This window comes from Schistocerca piceifrons, chromosome 2, assembly GCF_021461385.2.
Source record: "Schistocerca piceifrons isolate TAMUIC-IGC-003096 chromosome 2, iqSchPice1.1, whole genome shotgun sequence".
Taxonomy (NCBI): Eukaryota; Metazoa; Arthropoda; class Insecta; order Orthoptera; family Acrididae; genus Schistocerca; species Schistocerca piceifrons.
In genome coordinates this window covers 628,849,770-628,865,063 of record NC_060139.1, presented here as the reverse complement: position 1 = coordinate 628,865,063, position 15,294 = coordinate 628,849,770, and the positions used below count along the sequence as shown (strand labels likewise).

Genomic DNA, 15,294 nt, shown 5'->3' with positions numbered 1-15,294 from the left:
ACATTATATTCTCAACAATAAGATTTATAAAATTGTAGCTTAACAAAGAATTTAGAAATTTTAAGTACTTGTAGTATACGTGCAAGCTGTGTGAAAAGGAAGAAAATACTTATGTTGGGAATGGTTTTAGAGCAAGTGGAACTGTTTGACCTCACTTCGTTTCATTGTGTGAGTACACATACAGATATGTTACTAACTGATGAATAAGAGGACAGTGGTTAAAACACTGACATTGTTTGTGGCAGGAGTTTGTTTCAAATAAGATACAGCCAGGAGCTGTTTTCAAATACCATTCAGCCAACTTGTTTTAGGCTATATGTGGTTTCTTGAAACACATTTACTGAATGCTGGTACACCTTCTTTAATGATTGCCCAGTTCTTACTCATTCTTGTTCAACTGAGATAGTGCTCCATCTCTGATAATCTTGGTGATGGAAAGCTGTTGTTGATGTGACACTGGATGGAAATTTCAGTCTAAAGAGGAAATTAAGATAAAATTGTTTTTCAACATTGATTTCCCTACAATACAAAGTGTTTCTGAAGCAGATGAAGTGGAGACATATTAAGAAATTCTCTTTGTGATCAGACGTTCTTTGTTATGTTCAGATCCTCTGTAATTGTATTTGTAACTGAGAGACAAGATGTCCCAGAATGACTAGAACATGCTCTCCAACTAGAACAGCAAGTAAAGATGTTCTCATTCTGGAGAAGGCCACATGTTATTTCAAGATGATGAAATAGGTAATATCATCTAAAAAGGCTCTTGTATAATCATACAAGGCCTCTTTCCTTGTGTGCAAGCACTACCTCACAAGAAAGCACAACCTCACGAGAACAAAAGCATATACACAAAAATTAACAAACAGAATGTACTGTTCAAAAGTATGCTTTCATGTCCATATGTTACCTCATTGTTCAAGTAGTCTGTTATGCATCCACCCCCAAACTTTATTGCAAAGAAAGGTAACATAAAGAAAAAACACAGAGGTAGCTGTGGTTAAAACAGTACCTAAATAACGGGGTTACTGTAAGTGAGAATATGAAATGATAGTGACTTTTGTTCACAAAAATTCAGAAAAATATTGCAGCAAGATCTTTATTTTCTGATTGTGAAACTGAGAACTTGTATCTCTAATCAACACACTATTATACACACTGCAATTTCGGCAGTGATCAGGCTGACAATAACATTTTCTTATCTGGCAACACATATACCAGTTTGAGATATTTATTTCGCATTTACAAACAAAGCAGGTAAGTGATTATTTATGAAACTGTGAAACATTTAAGGGATGTTCTCAGTGGTTATGTAAAGATTAGTTGGATTACATTACATCATTTGTATTTCATTTTATAAAAATAATTATTTAAACAACTTTGCTCAGTAACGATTATAGATCGAAGTCCTTGAATGCTGAAAATTCAATAACATCATTGTTCCTAGAATGCACCACAGCAGAGGTTGTGTTTTCCAAATGTATATTTACATTATCAGTGTCCTCATCAGTTTCTAGTAATTTGTTAAGGATCTCCACCTGTGCCATGTTTTTCAGTTGTTTAGGTGGCTGACTCATTAGTTTATGTACTATTAAGTTTCCAAAGTAAGAAGTTTTGTCCGCAGTTTTCACATGCAGTTTTTGTAAATATGTAGCCTACTTCCTTCTGTGTTTTCCTACTTCAAGACTTATCACATTCTGTACAGTAATATGACCATAGGCTTTGTACCATATTTTTATTTCTATCAAGTCAAGCCCATGCTTAGTACTGAGGGCATAACATCTGAAATATTTATTCAAATAAATTTTAGAAGTGGAGTTCCACATGACTTCTCTTTGTGTGCAATCATCTGTAAATTTCAGCATGCTTTCTTTAAAGTTTAGAGACATCATTGCACATAAATCACCTGGAAGCACAAGCACAACACAGTACACAACAGAACACACAGGTGTACCAGCTGATAAACTGTACGGGAGATTCCCACCCAACCTAGGAAGCAGTGTGCTATGACACATGCTCATCATTTCCAGCAAATGGATGCATGAAGTTGAAGAGGAAAAGAATGATGTGCAGATGCACTTATATGGAGATTCAATGAGTAACATTGCATCTTCTCTTGCAAGTTGTTACTTCATTCTTCATCTACATCCACATCCATACTCTACAAACCACTGTGAAGCCTACAGCCATTATTAGGGCTTTTACCCATTTCATTCATTTATGGGGAACGGGAAGTAGGAGTACTTTTAAGCACCTGTGTGATTTCTGTAATTAATTTGATCTTGTCTTTGTAATTAATTTGATCTTGTTTTTGTGGTTATTGTGAGAGCAATACATAAGAGGTTGTATTATATTCCTGGATTCATCACTTAAAATTGTTTCCCTTTCGCAGGATAGTTTGTATCTATCTTCAAATGTTTGCCACTTCATTTTCTCCAGAATCTCTGTGATGTATTCCCATGTGTCACACAAACTTGTGACCACCCATGTCGCTCTTCTCTGTATATATTCAATATTCCCTGTTAATCCTATTTGGTACAATTCCCTCACACTGTAACAATATTCTAGGACGGGTCACAGGAGTGTTTTGTAAGCACTCTCCTCTGTACACTGATTGCATTTACCCGGTGTTTATCAATGAAATGAAGTCTGTTACCTATGGCTGAGTCTATGCGATCATGCCATTTCATATCACTACAAAGTTGTTCACCTGAGTGTTTGTATTAGTTGACCTCTTCCACCTGTGACTCACTGATTTTGTAGTCTTTGGATACTACATTTTTGTGAAGTGTAAAGTTTGACTGTCTGGATATTTAAAGCAAGTTGCCAAACTGTGCACCACTTTGAATCTTCTCAAGACTTGACAGTATTCGTTCAACTTTTCTGTGACAGTGCTTTATTTTAGATAACTGATGATCTGTGAAAACTCCGAGGTTAGTATAAATATTGTCTGCAAGGTCATTAATGTACAACATGAACAGCGAGAGTCCCAGCACATTTCTCCAGGGCATACCTGAAGTTACTTCTACATCTGTCGACGATTCTTCAACCAAGAAACCTATTGTGTCCTCCCACCAATGAAACCTCAACCTAGTCGTACATGTCACTTGATACACCATACTATTGTAATTTTGATAGTAAGTTTAGGTGTATTACTGAGTCGAATGCTTGCTAGAAGTCAAGAGATACTGCACCTTCCTGACTGCCTTGGTACATGGCTTTCTGGATGTCATGTGACAAAAGTGAAAGTAGGGTTTCACGTGGTAGATGGTTTCAGAATCCATGATGGTTGGCATGAGAGGGGTCATTCTGTTTGAGATACCTCTTTATATTTGAACTCGGAAAATGTTCCGAGATTCCACAGATGTCATGGATACTGGATATAGACTAAATTTAGTGTGACCTAAATCGTACACATGGTGTACTTTTTATCCCTCATTTAAAGATTTCAACTTTAGAATTACTTTGCTTATTGTCCCATTCTGGTTTCAAACAGTAGATTTTTACCAACAGAATCAAGAAATTTACAAGGTATGTTTCAACCTTGTAAACAGCATACCTAACCAAAGATTGGGTCAATATAGCTTGAAATTTGCAATGCAGCATTAAATATGGAAGTTATAAGATGAAAGCTCACTGTTTGTCTTTCAGTTTACATTGCTTTAAACTAAAATAGATTAAGTTTCAACATTGGAAGGATTAATCCTACTGATGCTTCTGATTATTGCAAGTGTAGGTCATACCACCTATGTGGTTTTATACACGGTGAAGAGAGCCAATTACTGCACTGTAATTATGGTGTACAGTTGGATTTATGACTTTTTATTTAATTGTATTTTCTTTTTACCCTAAAATATTTGAAATATATGGTGATGTAAATCTGAACTAAGAATCAGAACAAGATGTTAGATAGCGAAGTCTAATGGGTCACAGAAAATAATAATAAAAACAAGTTTAATGAACATAATGTAATTCCAGCAGGCGCAAAGTCACTGGAAAAATGTGGTGAAAGTGTTGCATTCAGTATGTCAAACTAAATGGGTCAAGATTGGGAAATGAGTATTAAAGGCTGTATATTTCACCTTATTTATGCAGTCTATATGCAGAGTACATTAAGAGAACTGATGGATATAAAATAGCTGAGATAATATAAATAACCTTAGATATACAGATGATACCATATTGATGGTAGAAAGTGAAGAATAGTTAAAGATTCTCATACTGAAAGTTAAAGAAGAAAGTGCAGTGGTTGGGCTTGTACTGAATGTCAAAGGGAATAAGAAAACGAGTATTACGGTAACTAAAACCAGTTTGCTCCAGGTTACGCATAATACTGGAACAAAAACTGATCTACTTCAGGTGTATCATAAGGAGATAAGATTCCCTGGCATGCTTTTTCAGGCAGCAGTACACACACACTCACACACACACACACACACACACACACACACACTTCAGACATAGTAGGACAGGAAGGAAATACAATCAAGTAATAAGTTATAAATACCGCAGTAGACCAGTACACATTGCCAGGCCAAGACTGCAATTCTGTAGTCAAGCTGTCCCAGAATTGTGTAGTCAGTTGGCACAGTGTACTCGACAGATGTGTGTGTGCTGTAACTCAAAAAAGAATTTGTCCAAAAGATAGCAAATTGTCAGAGATATTTTAACAAGCCTTATTAATTAAGAATAGAGATAAATTTTATGATTTTTGCCTGCTAATGACTTGATTGTTTTTAGAAGCTCAGCAGTGCCAAAATGAAAAGGAGGGTAGTCTGGAACCCCAATGGGCATTTCTTTCAGAGCGAGACAACACTGAAATTGCGTTCTTTACTGCTGATAGCCCTAGTAAGTTCTTCATAAGAAATGCCAAATGGGAAGAAAGGTGAGTAAATGTAGTTCCAAATTACAAAGAGTGTGTGTGTGTGTGTGTGTGTGTGTGTGTGTGTGTGTGTGTGTGTGTGTGTTTTGCATCAGACAGAAGTAATTTTGTTCTTCTTAACCAAAATTTTCATGTGCTAAAAATTGTTTCTGGTGTAACATAAAAGGCACTTTTGGCTAAAACATAAAATTGCTTGAAACTATGTTTGCCTCTCTGCACCACATTTTACTTGTACAAGGGCTGTCCAGAAAGTATCAAGAGTATTATTTATAAAATCAGTGTTTATTTAGATACAGCTGTTTGACACTAGTCACCCTGAAATAGTCCCCTTCAGCTTCTACACGTCACTCCCAGCGCTGCTGCCCAGGGGTGCCGACTTATAAAAAAATATTGGGGGGGGGGGGGGCATACTGGGGTCTTGCGCCGGGAAATTTTTTAAATTTTAGATGAAAAATAGTGAGTTTCAAAGTTTTTTTAAGCATTTTAGAGTCATATGATCAACATTAGAATCTCGGAAACTGGACTCTCGATAACTCGACACTCTGGGAAACTCGACAAGCCTGACACATTTTTTGACTTTCAAAAAAGAAACAAAACATAAACACACACGGTATTTTCATAAAAAGATAATTTAATTTACAGTAATAATCATGCTTATAGACTATTATAGAGCAGTGTATATATAGCTTTGAAAAGACTGAAATTATATTTAAATAAATCCTAAACTATCATTAAAAGAACAAAACATAAAATATTGCTGTCGCAACAGTAATAGCACTTTGAGTAAGGCTCAAGGTTCATTAAATAAGAACAGTATCTCAAAGTTAATGCTTTAATTAAGTTAATACAGTATGCCAAATACTTTCAGTCAAAAAGTATGTACATAGAGGGTTTTAATTGGGTCTTACACCTTAAAAATATTTAAGTATTTGAAAATAGCTAATACAGTAGTATAGTAATGCAGTACTAAACTAGTACTAATATTTTCAAACTGAAAATTTAACATTATGTATATATTTAATTCTCTATTTTATAAAGATTTTTAATATTGCCCTAAATGCCATTATTAGGGCCCTGAGTGTCTTTAGAAAGGTGCAAATGCTGACCTTCTGACTGGATTACTGAATATGAAGTCGTCGTTGACTGGTTGGATATCCAATTCATCCAAAACATGTCGGTGGGCATGAAGAACAGCCAAGTTGTTCAATCGCTTCTGTCCTATTGTTGATCAGAGATATGACTTCAGGTATCTAAGGGCGCTAAATGACCATTCTGCTGTTTTTGTCGTGATTGGAGCTACTTGGAGAAGCTTAATGCACTTCACTACTTCACATAACATTTCTCCAACTGCAGGCTCTTGTGTAATGTACTTTCTTACATCACACATGTTTCTTAAGACCAGATGTTTTTTATTAGCAATATCGGCTAACATATTCAAGTGTAAGCGCAGTCTCTCAATGTCTAGGTCATTTTTGAAAAACTGAGTTGATTCTTTCCAAATTTGTTTCACCTCTGTTTACTAAAAGCAAACACACTTGTTCAACTGCATTGACCTGTGTGTGTCCAGTTGAAGCAAAGCACTCAGTAAAGCAAATTGCACAGTTTCACAAACTTCAATGTAAATAGCTTTGTAGTATTCCTTTGGGGTTTTGAAAGTGTGCTGTGAGCTGGCTTTGTTGTTTTCATATTTCTTTGGTATACTTCAATTCCAAGGAAGCGAAGGATCATCAACTTGTGATGGTTTTTCTTTTAAACACAATTCCCAAAAGTGTTCAAAACTATCATGCCTTCCATTCAATATGCAAATCAAGCCCTCATATATTCTTTCCAGGTCAGCATTACGTAGATGAGGGCATTGAATTTTTTCATTAACGTCCTCTACTGGGATCCATTGCATGGCAATAAAGGCGTAAAAAGAAATAAGTCTTGAATTGTACCATTGACTCAAGGTAGCCTGCACATTTGTAACCTGCCTCTGTTTTGTCCTCTGCAAAAAATGTTTCAAATAACTGTAGAAGGTCTTCAAAGTTCTTCAATATTCTCAAGATGCTAGAAGCTTACATAGTCCATCGAGTCAGGCACAGGGGTCGTAGACCAGCATGGTCGTATGCTTCTGTAAAGTCCCATTCTTTTGTTGGATTTCCTTACGGTGTTTATTAAGTCCTTGGTTAAAGCCATATTACCCCTCATAGATGTAAGATGGTGGAGACTGTCTACAACTGCCAAGTCTAAACTGTGAGCAGTGCAGTGAACATAACGTGCTTTTCGTTGTATATCCAAAACTAACTTTTTTAGCCCTTTGAACTTACCTCTCATATTCGAGGCAAAGTCGCAGCACTGTCCTCTTAACTTATCCATTGACAAATCAAGACGAGCAAAAACTTTTAAAATACTTATCAGAGTTTGTGATTCAGTGTTGGGGGTCTCATATAACCCAATACAGTCTTCATTGATGATTAAGGAATCATCAACAGTACTAGTACAAAATGACACTTGTTCCTGAATCGAAGAATCACATGTTTCATCAACCATAATAGAAAAATGTTCAGTCTTTTTGATTGAAGCCAATACCTTTCTCAACACAGACTTTCCTAGTAGATCAATGATCTTGTTTTGAATATCATGGGAACTGTTCATTCATTTGGGAGGCCACACTTCAGTTAGTGATAGAATTTAGTTTCAGAACACCTTTATGCGTAAACGTGTTTTCATGAAGATGGAATTTTTCCAAAGCCTTTTTCCTGTTAGGAAACCCTACAGAAGTAAATGCATCTTCTTCTTCTTCTCCTTTTTTTTTTTTTTTTTTTTTTGGAGAAAATTGTAATAGATTTTTGCATCTGCTTCTTTGCAGGTTTTGCAAAAAACTTTTTCAGTAGATGCTTCGTATTCTAGCCGTGTATATTTGATCAACCAAGACTTCTGAAATGATCTTCCCTTACCGTATTGTCCTGGTTTTGGCTGTGAACAGTTCTCGCCAGGAGATGATGAAGCAATTGACAACACAGTAATTGTTGGAGGTTGACTTTCAGTATCATCAACTTCCAATCGCGCCTTTTTGGTAACAATTTTATCCATTGCAAACTTAATTCACAATACACTAAGAGACTAAAGTAAACGAATAAAATATAGTCATATAAAATAGTCCACTGGACACTAAAGTCGGAACACTAAACACGTCTGCAGCATGCACTGAACAAAGCTATCCACACTGAATGACTGCGACAGCAGGTTGGGCTTTATATAACCGCAGCACCGTAATGTCTTGAAGCGTCTAGGTGACACGAGGCGGAGGTTTCTAGGTGCTTCTGCTCCAGTTCTTTTGATGTCACCATGGCCGCAGTGCTGGCCAGCCAGCGCCAGACTTTACCTGAAGGATCACGCACTGGGAAAAATTCTAAGTGTGCCCGCAGCACTGTAACACTATCGTGATTCACACCACTTGTTTTCAGTTAACCTGCTTACTGCCATAATAATTATTTGCTTTAAATCATTACTGAATGTATTTTAAAAGGCAGCTGTCATCAAACACGGAAAATTCCATCATAATTTTGTGATTTTACAAGGGGGCTCGGGCACCCTCAAGCCCCATGGAGTTGGTGCCTGTGCTGCTGCCACTGCTGGAAGCATCACTGGAAAGCCTCTTTTGCCATTGTGTGCTGCTGCTCTGTTGAATTCTGCGTAATGTCTCCCTATTCTGAAATATGGTCCCTTTCAGAGTCTTTTTCAGTTTAGGAAAAAGCCAGAAGTCACTTGGTGCCCAGTCAGGGAAACAGGGAGGCTGACAAACCTCAGCCATGTTGTATTTGATCGAAAAGCTATGAACTGAGAACAATGAGCAGATACATTATCGTGGTGAAGGTGCCCACTGCCTGCTGACCACAACTCCAGCCATTTGCACCTTACTGCTTCACAAAGATGAGGCAGAACCTCTTGGTAGTACTCTGTATTGACATTAATGCCTTCTGAGCCTTACTTCTGATGGACCACACCATTGGAGTAAAAAAAGATGATCAGCACAGCACAACTTTCACATTTCTGCAGATTTGCTTTGCTTTTTTAACTCTTGGAAGTGATGGATGCTTTCATTTTGATAAATGGAATCCTGTTTCTGATCAATAACAACCTCATTCACAGATGTTTGAGAGCTGCTTTCTTCGTTGATGCTCAGCCATCTTTGAAGTGGCTGTACCACTCCTTTATTTGTGTGGTACCCATTGCTTCATCCCCAAATACTTGTTGAATCATGTGAATTGTTTAAATGTGAGAATTGCCAATTCTAAAACAAAATTTGATCCAATAACATTGTTCCAATTTTTCAGTCATTTTGCCCACAACACAAAATCTGACAACTATCACTTACAAATGATCTCTAGTCAATGAGTAGCCAGCAACCACTTGTTTCCATAGTCATGAAAAAAAAATCATGCATCTGCACTACGCATCCCTACAAACACAGAGCACCCTGATACCATTGATAGTTTCAACAATAAAAAATAAGGTCAGAACAGCCCACGTATTTACTCTGTCAGCTCCCATTGTGTGACTGAACTTTTTGTTTTTTGAAATTATTACCAGTATCTGTAGGAAGTCAGAAGCACCTCCTTTTCACAGTGGCATAATAAGTTATGCGCAGATAGTTTTCATGAAATAATCCCAAAAAGTCTGATGCAAGATCACTGTTCAGCTTACTTCTTGACACTTTCTTTAAAAATAGTTGGAAAACAATCAACATAAAGCAGGCAAAGTATGATGTCAAAATGTCTTGATTGAGATAACTAGTTTCATCTAAATGATAACACTATATTAGCAATTATTAATTAAACATTCTTAAAACATTTTAATAACTTTCGTTTAATAAGATTTGGTTTCAGATTTATTCTGCTCTGATCAAACAAAATCATTTTATATGCATACAAGAATGCCCTGTTAAATTTTTACTGTAGCCCTTTATAGTGATTTTGTTTTGCATGTTTTTAGCATTCCCCACTCCTGTTTTCTATGTTGTCCTGGTTAAATTACCATATTACAAATATGATTTTCATGCAAACAGAACTAGCACTGCACTGGGGCACCACAATTTTTATTTTGCTGCAGTGAATCTTCCATAAAGTTGGTCTTGAACACAATTCAAAATTATTAAATAGATTACTTGATTAAAAAGATATTTCATCATTAGGACATCAAGAGGCTGCCATTACTAAAGAAACTGCCTCAGCTGAAGATGGCACTTACTGGCAAAGTAGCAGCAGAGTGAGGGAGGTTCTCAGTTTGACAGTTACAAATGTGTAACACTTCCGATGATATTTTCAACCATTTTGGAGTGTATCGGTACACATTTTTGCTGTATTTTGCTGTTAATAATAAACACACATCCTATAAAGTTTTGTTTCGTTATTCATATCTCGCTCTCACCTCAGAAAGCAAATGAAACCATATAATTGCAGCCGTAATCAAAATGATGACTACTGTAGTAGTGTGCACATAAGGTGGGTCGCGGGGCAAAATGCAGTGACAGAAAGTGTAATAAGTTATGCTCCAAGCAGTAACATCACTTTTCCAGGTCCCTCTATAACATGTGTTTCAATATGTGCACAGAACATTTATCATTGATTTTCATGTTAGTTTATTATGAAAGTCTTATCAGTGTACTGTCCATTAAGAGTGGCAAATGCAAACATAAGTATTACTTTAAGAAGTGATGGTGATGGTTATCAAAGGAAATAAATAGGGAGATTCAGAAATACAGTGGCCAAATGTTCTGCTTACCCCACTGTTACTTTACTAGGCTTGGCAACACAAAGACAGGAGCACACTGATGACACCACAAAGTCTGCCTCTATCCATAATGCATCTTGCACCCATCTTTTTTCTTGTGCAACAGAAGTTATAGCCATGAGTATCTGCTAATGGGGCTTGATTAACTGCCAGAAAATAAACATAGACAGATCTCAGCATCTCTTTGGTAGACGATTCATTTTGTACATATTTTATCTTATGTCTTACAGTTATCAAAAACTGGAGAAGGAACTGCAGAATGCCACTGAAATCAAAGCAGGAACACCTAATCTTAGCATAGGAGATTACTGCATTGGGCGATATCCACCGGAAGACATGTGAGTTTCTCCTTAACAATGTGTACCATAACAGCAGAAATATAAATATTTAATTGATTCTTGTGCTCTCTCTCTCTCTCTCTCTCTCTCTCTCTCTCCTGGCATTTATCTCACCATATGGGGTGTGCTGTCTTCATGATTTGACAAATTTATTTTGTTTTAACTTTGTGGCCAAATGCTCTTCCTGTCACCAATTTTTTACTGTTTGTGCAACCAGTAAATATTTTCTTGTCACCACACAAGTTTTCTTTTACTTGTATAAAACATTGATAGTAGTCTGAAAATGACATGAGACACAATAATGTGATTTCATAGTTATCGTAATGATGGTATTTTTTATTGAATGTACACATTTAGAGGTGTGTGTGAAATATTTGATGTCTTAGTCATTTATTTTATGGAATTTTGTGTGAGTTCAGTGACAGTTGTCCAAAGCAATTTAAGAAAACTATGGAACAGTTAAATCTAGGTAGCAACATGTGGATTTAATTTGCAATTCTCCTGATTATGAGTCAATGGATTAATTAATCACTCACCATGCTTGACACAATAAATGATGTACTGGTATTTCAGTGCAGAAGGACCTCGACCAGCCTGACTGGCAGGACCGGCATGCTCAGGGTATGTCAGTGCTGTATTATCAGATATGCCAGATTGTCAACGTCATTGTTTAAAAATGGATATAAGCAAAATTTTACTTTATTTTAAAGAGATCCACTTCAATTGTACTAATTATTTATTCAGACCACGGCTTACCTGCTTCTTCCTTCCTTCCTTCCTTCCCTCTCCCCCCCCCCCCCCCCTCCCCCCGTCTCCCCCCCTCACATGTCTGTGACTCAACATCTCCTCTATATATGGTGAGTAGCAGTCTGTCCTTTCATAATATTGTCATTATTCCATCCTGGATTTTGCATTGTTTCATTTTGTACAGAAATTTTTACAAAGGAGAGGAGAGAAGAAATATAATGCAACATATCTGTAAAAACCAGAAGACCAGACTACTGAAACAAGCCAACTCATGTATTGTATTTGGTAACACATAACATGAGGTTGGGCCAGTCGGTGCAAGGGCTCCAGATCACTACATATTGGTGAAACTAGAAAAAAGAAAGGAGAGGGCCACATGATCAAACAGACCTAAAAATGTAACATCCGGATGGGTAGGACGAAGAAAAAGAAACCGAAAATGAACATAGTGCTCACACTGCCTGACATCTGGCAGCCACACAGTATGAATGCCAACCATGACTGAGTACATGAAGAATGAGAAATGCACAAAAAAGTATCCTCAGGCTCTGTTAAGAGACCCAAATGAACAAGAATGGATATCTGTCGTACAGATGCAGAGCACCCAAGGAGGAGGGACATATGATTACAATTAAACTGAGAGGTACCGCGCAAGAGATAGTGGACAAACAGCTGATTGGTTCCTTACTTACTGCTCCTTTTTAAAAGTTTTAAATCACACATTAATATGGAGATTTGTAACTTGCTTCAGGCAAGTACATAGAAAAGGTAATGACTAGGTGATATGTATTATGCAGCAGTGAGCTACACTAATACTGAAACAAGAGATGAAGTGTAGTTGTCTATTGTGGTCAATATGTGAGCAGAAACGAAGTGGCATGGATGATATTGGGTTTACCATTTCATGAAAAGCACCTGATAGTGACTCATCTTAAGGTGCACCTTCCCTATGGTGTGCGTGTGTACTTCACAGAGTCCAATTTATGCGATCGGGTAGCTACACCACCCATTACCATCGTGACTGCATTTTTCCATCTGTGGCAGTTGGATGACTTTGCCCAAATTTTGCTGTACTTGGAAGTACCAAAATATAACATACAGAATGCATCATGGAAAGAATGAAAGCATCATGTGCAAAATGCCACTTTCAAAGGCATTAGATGTACTGGGCAGAATTACACAGTGCAATATTGACCCATGTACGGGACCCCCATCAGTTTTCAGGTCCTCAAATAGATGACGGACAGAAAAAAGCCACATACCAGCAAGCATGTGGGACATTGGGACTTTTGGAAGATGATGACCATTGGGACACTTATGATGGAGGACACTGATTGAGCCAGTCATCAGCCATGTTGAGAGAGCTCTTCACTATCATTTTGAGCATGTGGACTTTCAAACCCTATGACACTTTGGAACAAATAAAAAACCACATTACTTGAAGAGATTACATATTGGTATCAAGGGGCAGCACGTGCCAGCAGTGACATGTATCTCAACAAAGGACTCAAACTTATTGAGACGAAGTTTTCTCAATGATGGCATAAAGGGCTATCTGGTTTCGGCATGTCCACCCCACAACAAGTGGGTGAGTTGACCATTGATTTGCTCAGGGATCTCACTTATTACACTGCAACTTTGGGGGCTCAAGTTACCCAAACTTAGCCCCAGCTGTCACCAAAGCAAAGTCATATTTTTAATACAATTTTGATTCACATGGTGAATGGAGAAGCGGATTTTTGTTTGTTTTCAAGCCATTAGAGAGTGGAATGGTAGAGAAATAGTCTGAAGGTGGTTCAGGCACTTAAGTGTGAACTGCAGAGTGGTGATGTAGATGCAGATACCAAAAATATTTTCTGAATTTCAAACAATGGAAAGTTTAGGTTGGAATTTGAACAATTATGGGAAGGCTAGAAACTGACAGGAAGTGCAAATTAGCTAAGCAGGGATGGCTAGAGGACAAATGTAAGGATGTAGAGTCTTATCTCACTAGGGGTTAGATAGATATTGCCTACAGGAAAATTAAAACGAGACCTTTGGAGAAAAGAGAACCACTTGTATGAATATCAAGAGCTCAGATGGAAACCCATTTCTAAGCAAAGAAGGGAAAGCAGAAAGGTGGAAGGAGTATATAGAGGGTCTATACAAGGGTGGTGCACTTGAGGACAATATTATGGAAATGGAAGAGGATGTAGATGAAGATGAAATGGGAGATATGATATTGCGTGAAGAGTTTGATAGAGCACTGAAAGACCTGAGTCGAAACAAGGCCCGGGAGTAGACAACATTCCATGAGAACTACTGACGGCCTTGGGAGAGCCAGTCCTGACAAAACTCTACTATCTGGTGAGTAAGATGTATGAGACAGGCGAAATACCCTTAGACTTCAAGAAGAATATAATAATTCCAATCCCATAGAAAACAAGTGCTGACAGATGTGAAAATTACCGAACAATCAGTTTAATAAGTCACTGATGCAAAATACTAATGCGAATTCTTTACCAACGAATGGAAAAACTGGTGGAAGCCGACCTCAGGGAAGATCAGTTTGGATTCCGTAGAAATATTGGAACACGTGAGGCAATACTGACCCTACTACTTATCTTAGAAGAAAGATTAAGGAAAGGCAAACCTACGTTTCTAGCATTTGTAGACTTAGAGAAAACTTTTGACAATGTTGATTGGAATACTCTCTTTCAAATTCTGAACATGCCAGGGGTAAAATACAGGGAGCGAAAGGCTATTTACAGTTTGTACAGAAACCAGATGGCAGTTATAAGAGTCGAGGGACATGAAAGGGAAGCAGTGGTTGGGAAGTCAGTCAGACAGGGTTGTAGCCTCTCCTCAATGTTATTCAATCTGTATATTGAGCAAGTAGTGAAGGAAACAAAAGAAAAATTCGGAGTAGGTATTAAAATCCATGGAGAAGAAAAAAAACTTTGAGGTTCGCCAATGACATTGTAATTCTGTCAGAGACAGCAAAGGACTTGGAAGAGCAGTGGAACGGAATGGACAGTGTCTTGAAAGGAGGATATAAGATGAACATCAACAAAAGCAAAACAAGGATAATAGAATGTTGTCGAATTAAGTCGGGTGATGCTGAAGGAATTACATTAGGAAATGAGACTCTTACAGTAGTAAACGTGGTTTGCTATTTGGGGAGCAAAATAACTGATGATGGTCGAAGTAGAGAGGATATAAAATGTAGACTGGCAATGGCAAGGAAAGTGTTTCTGAAGAAGAGAAATTTGTTAACATCGAGTATAGATTTAAGTGTCACGAAGTCATTTCTGAAAGTATTTGTATGGAGTGTAGCCATGTATGGAAAAGAAACATGGACAATAACTAGTTTGGACAAGAAGAGAATAGAAGCTTTTGGAATGTGGTGCTACAGAAGAATGCTGAAGATTAGATGGGTAGATCACATAACTAATGAGGAGGTATTGAATAGGATTGGGGAGAAGAGAAGTTTGTGGCACAACTTGACTAGAAGAAGGGATTGTTTGGTAGGACATGTTCTGAGGCATCAAGGGATCACCAATTTGGTATTGGAGG

At 37.5% G+C, this 15,294-nt stretch overlaps 1 protein-coding gene across 1 annotated transcript in view; it reads left to right on the top strand.

Annotated features, from left to right (window-relative positions):
- The window catches only part of LOC124776894 (putative ATP-dependent RNA helicase TDRD12), a 451,178-nt gene that overhangs the window by 327,893 nt on the left and 107,991 nt on the right, over window positions 1-15,294 (top strand). The window contains exons 20-21 of the mRNA XM_047252081.1: window positions 4,738-4,882; window positions 10,885-10,992. Coding sequence (XP_047108037.1) covers window positions 4,738-4,882; window positions 10,885-10,992 — 253 coding nt within the window. The remainder of the gene's footprint in view (window positions 1-4,737; window positions 4,883-10,884; window positions 10,993-15,294) is intronic.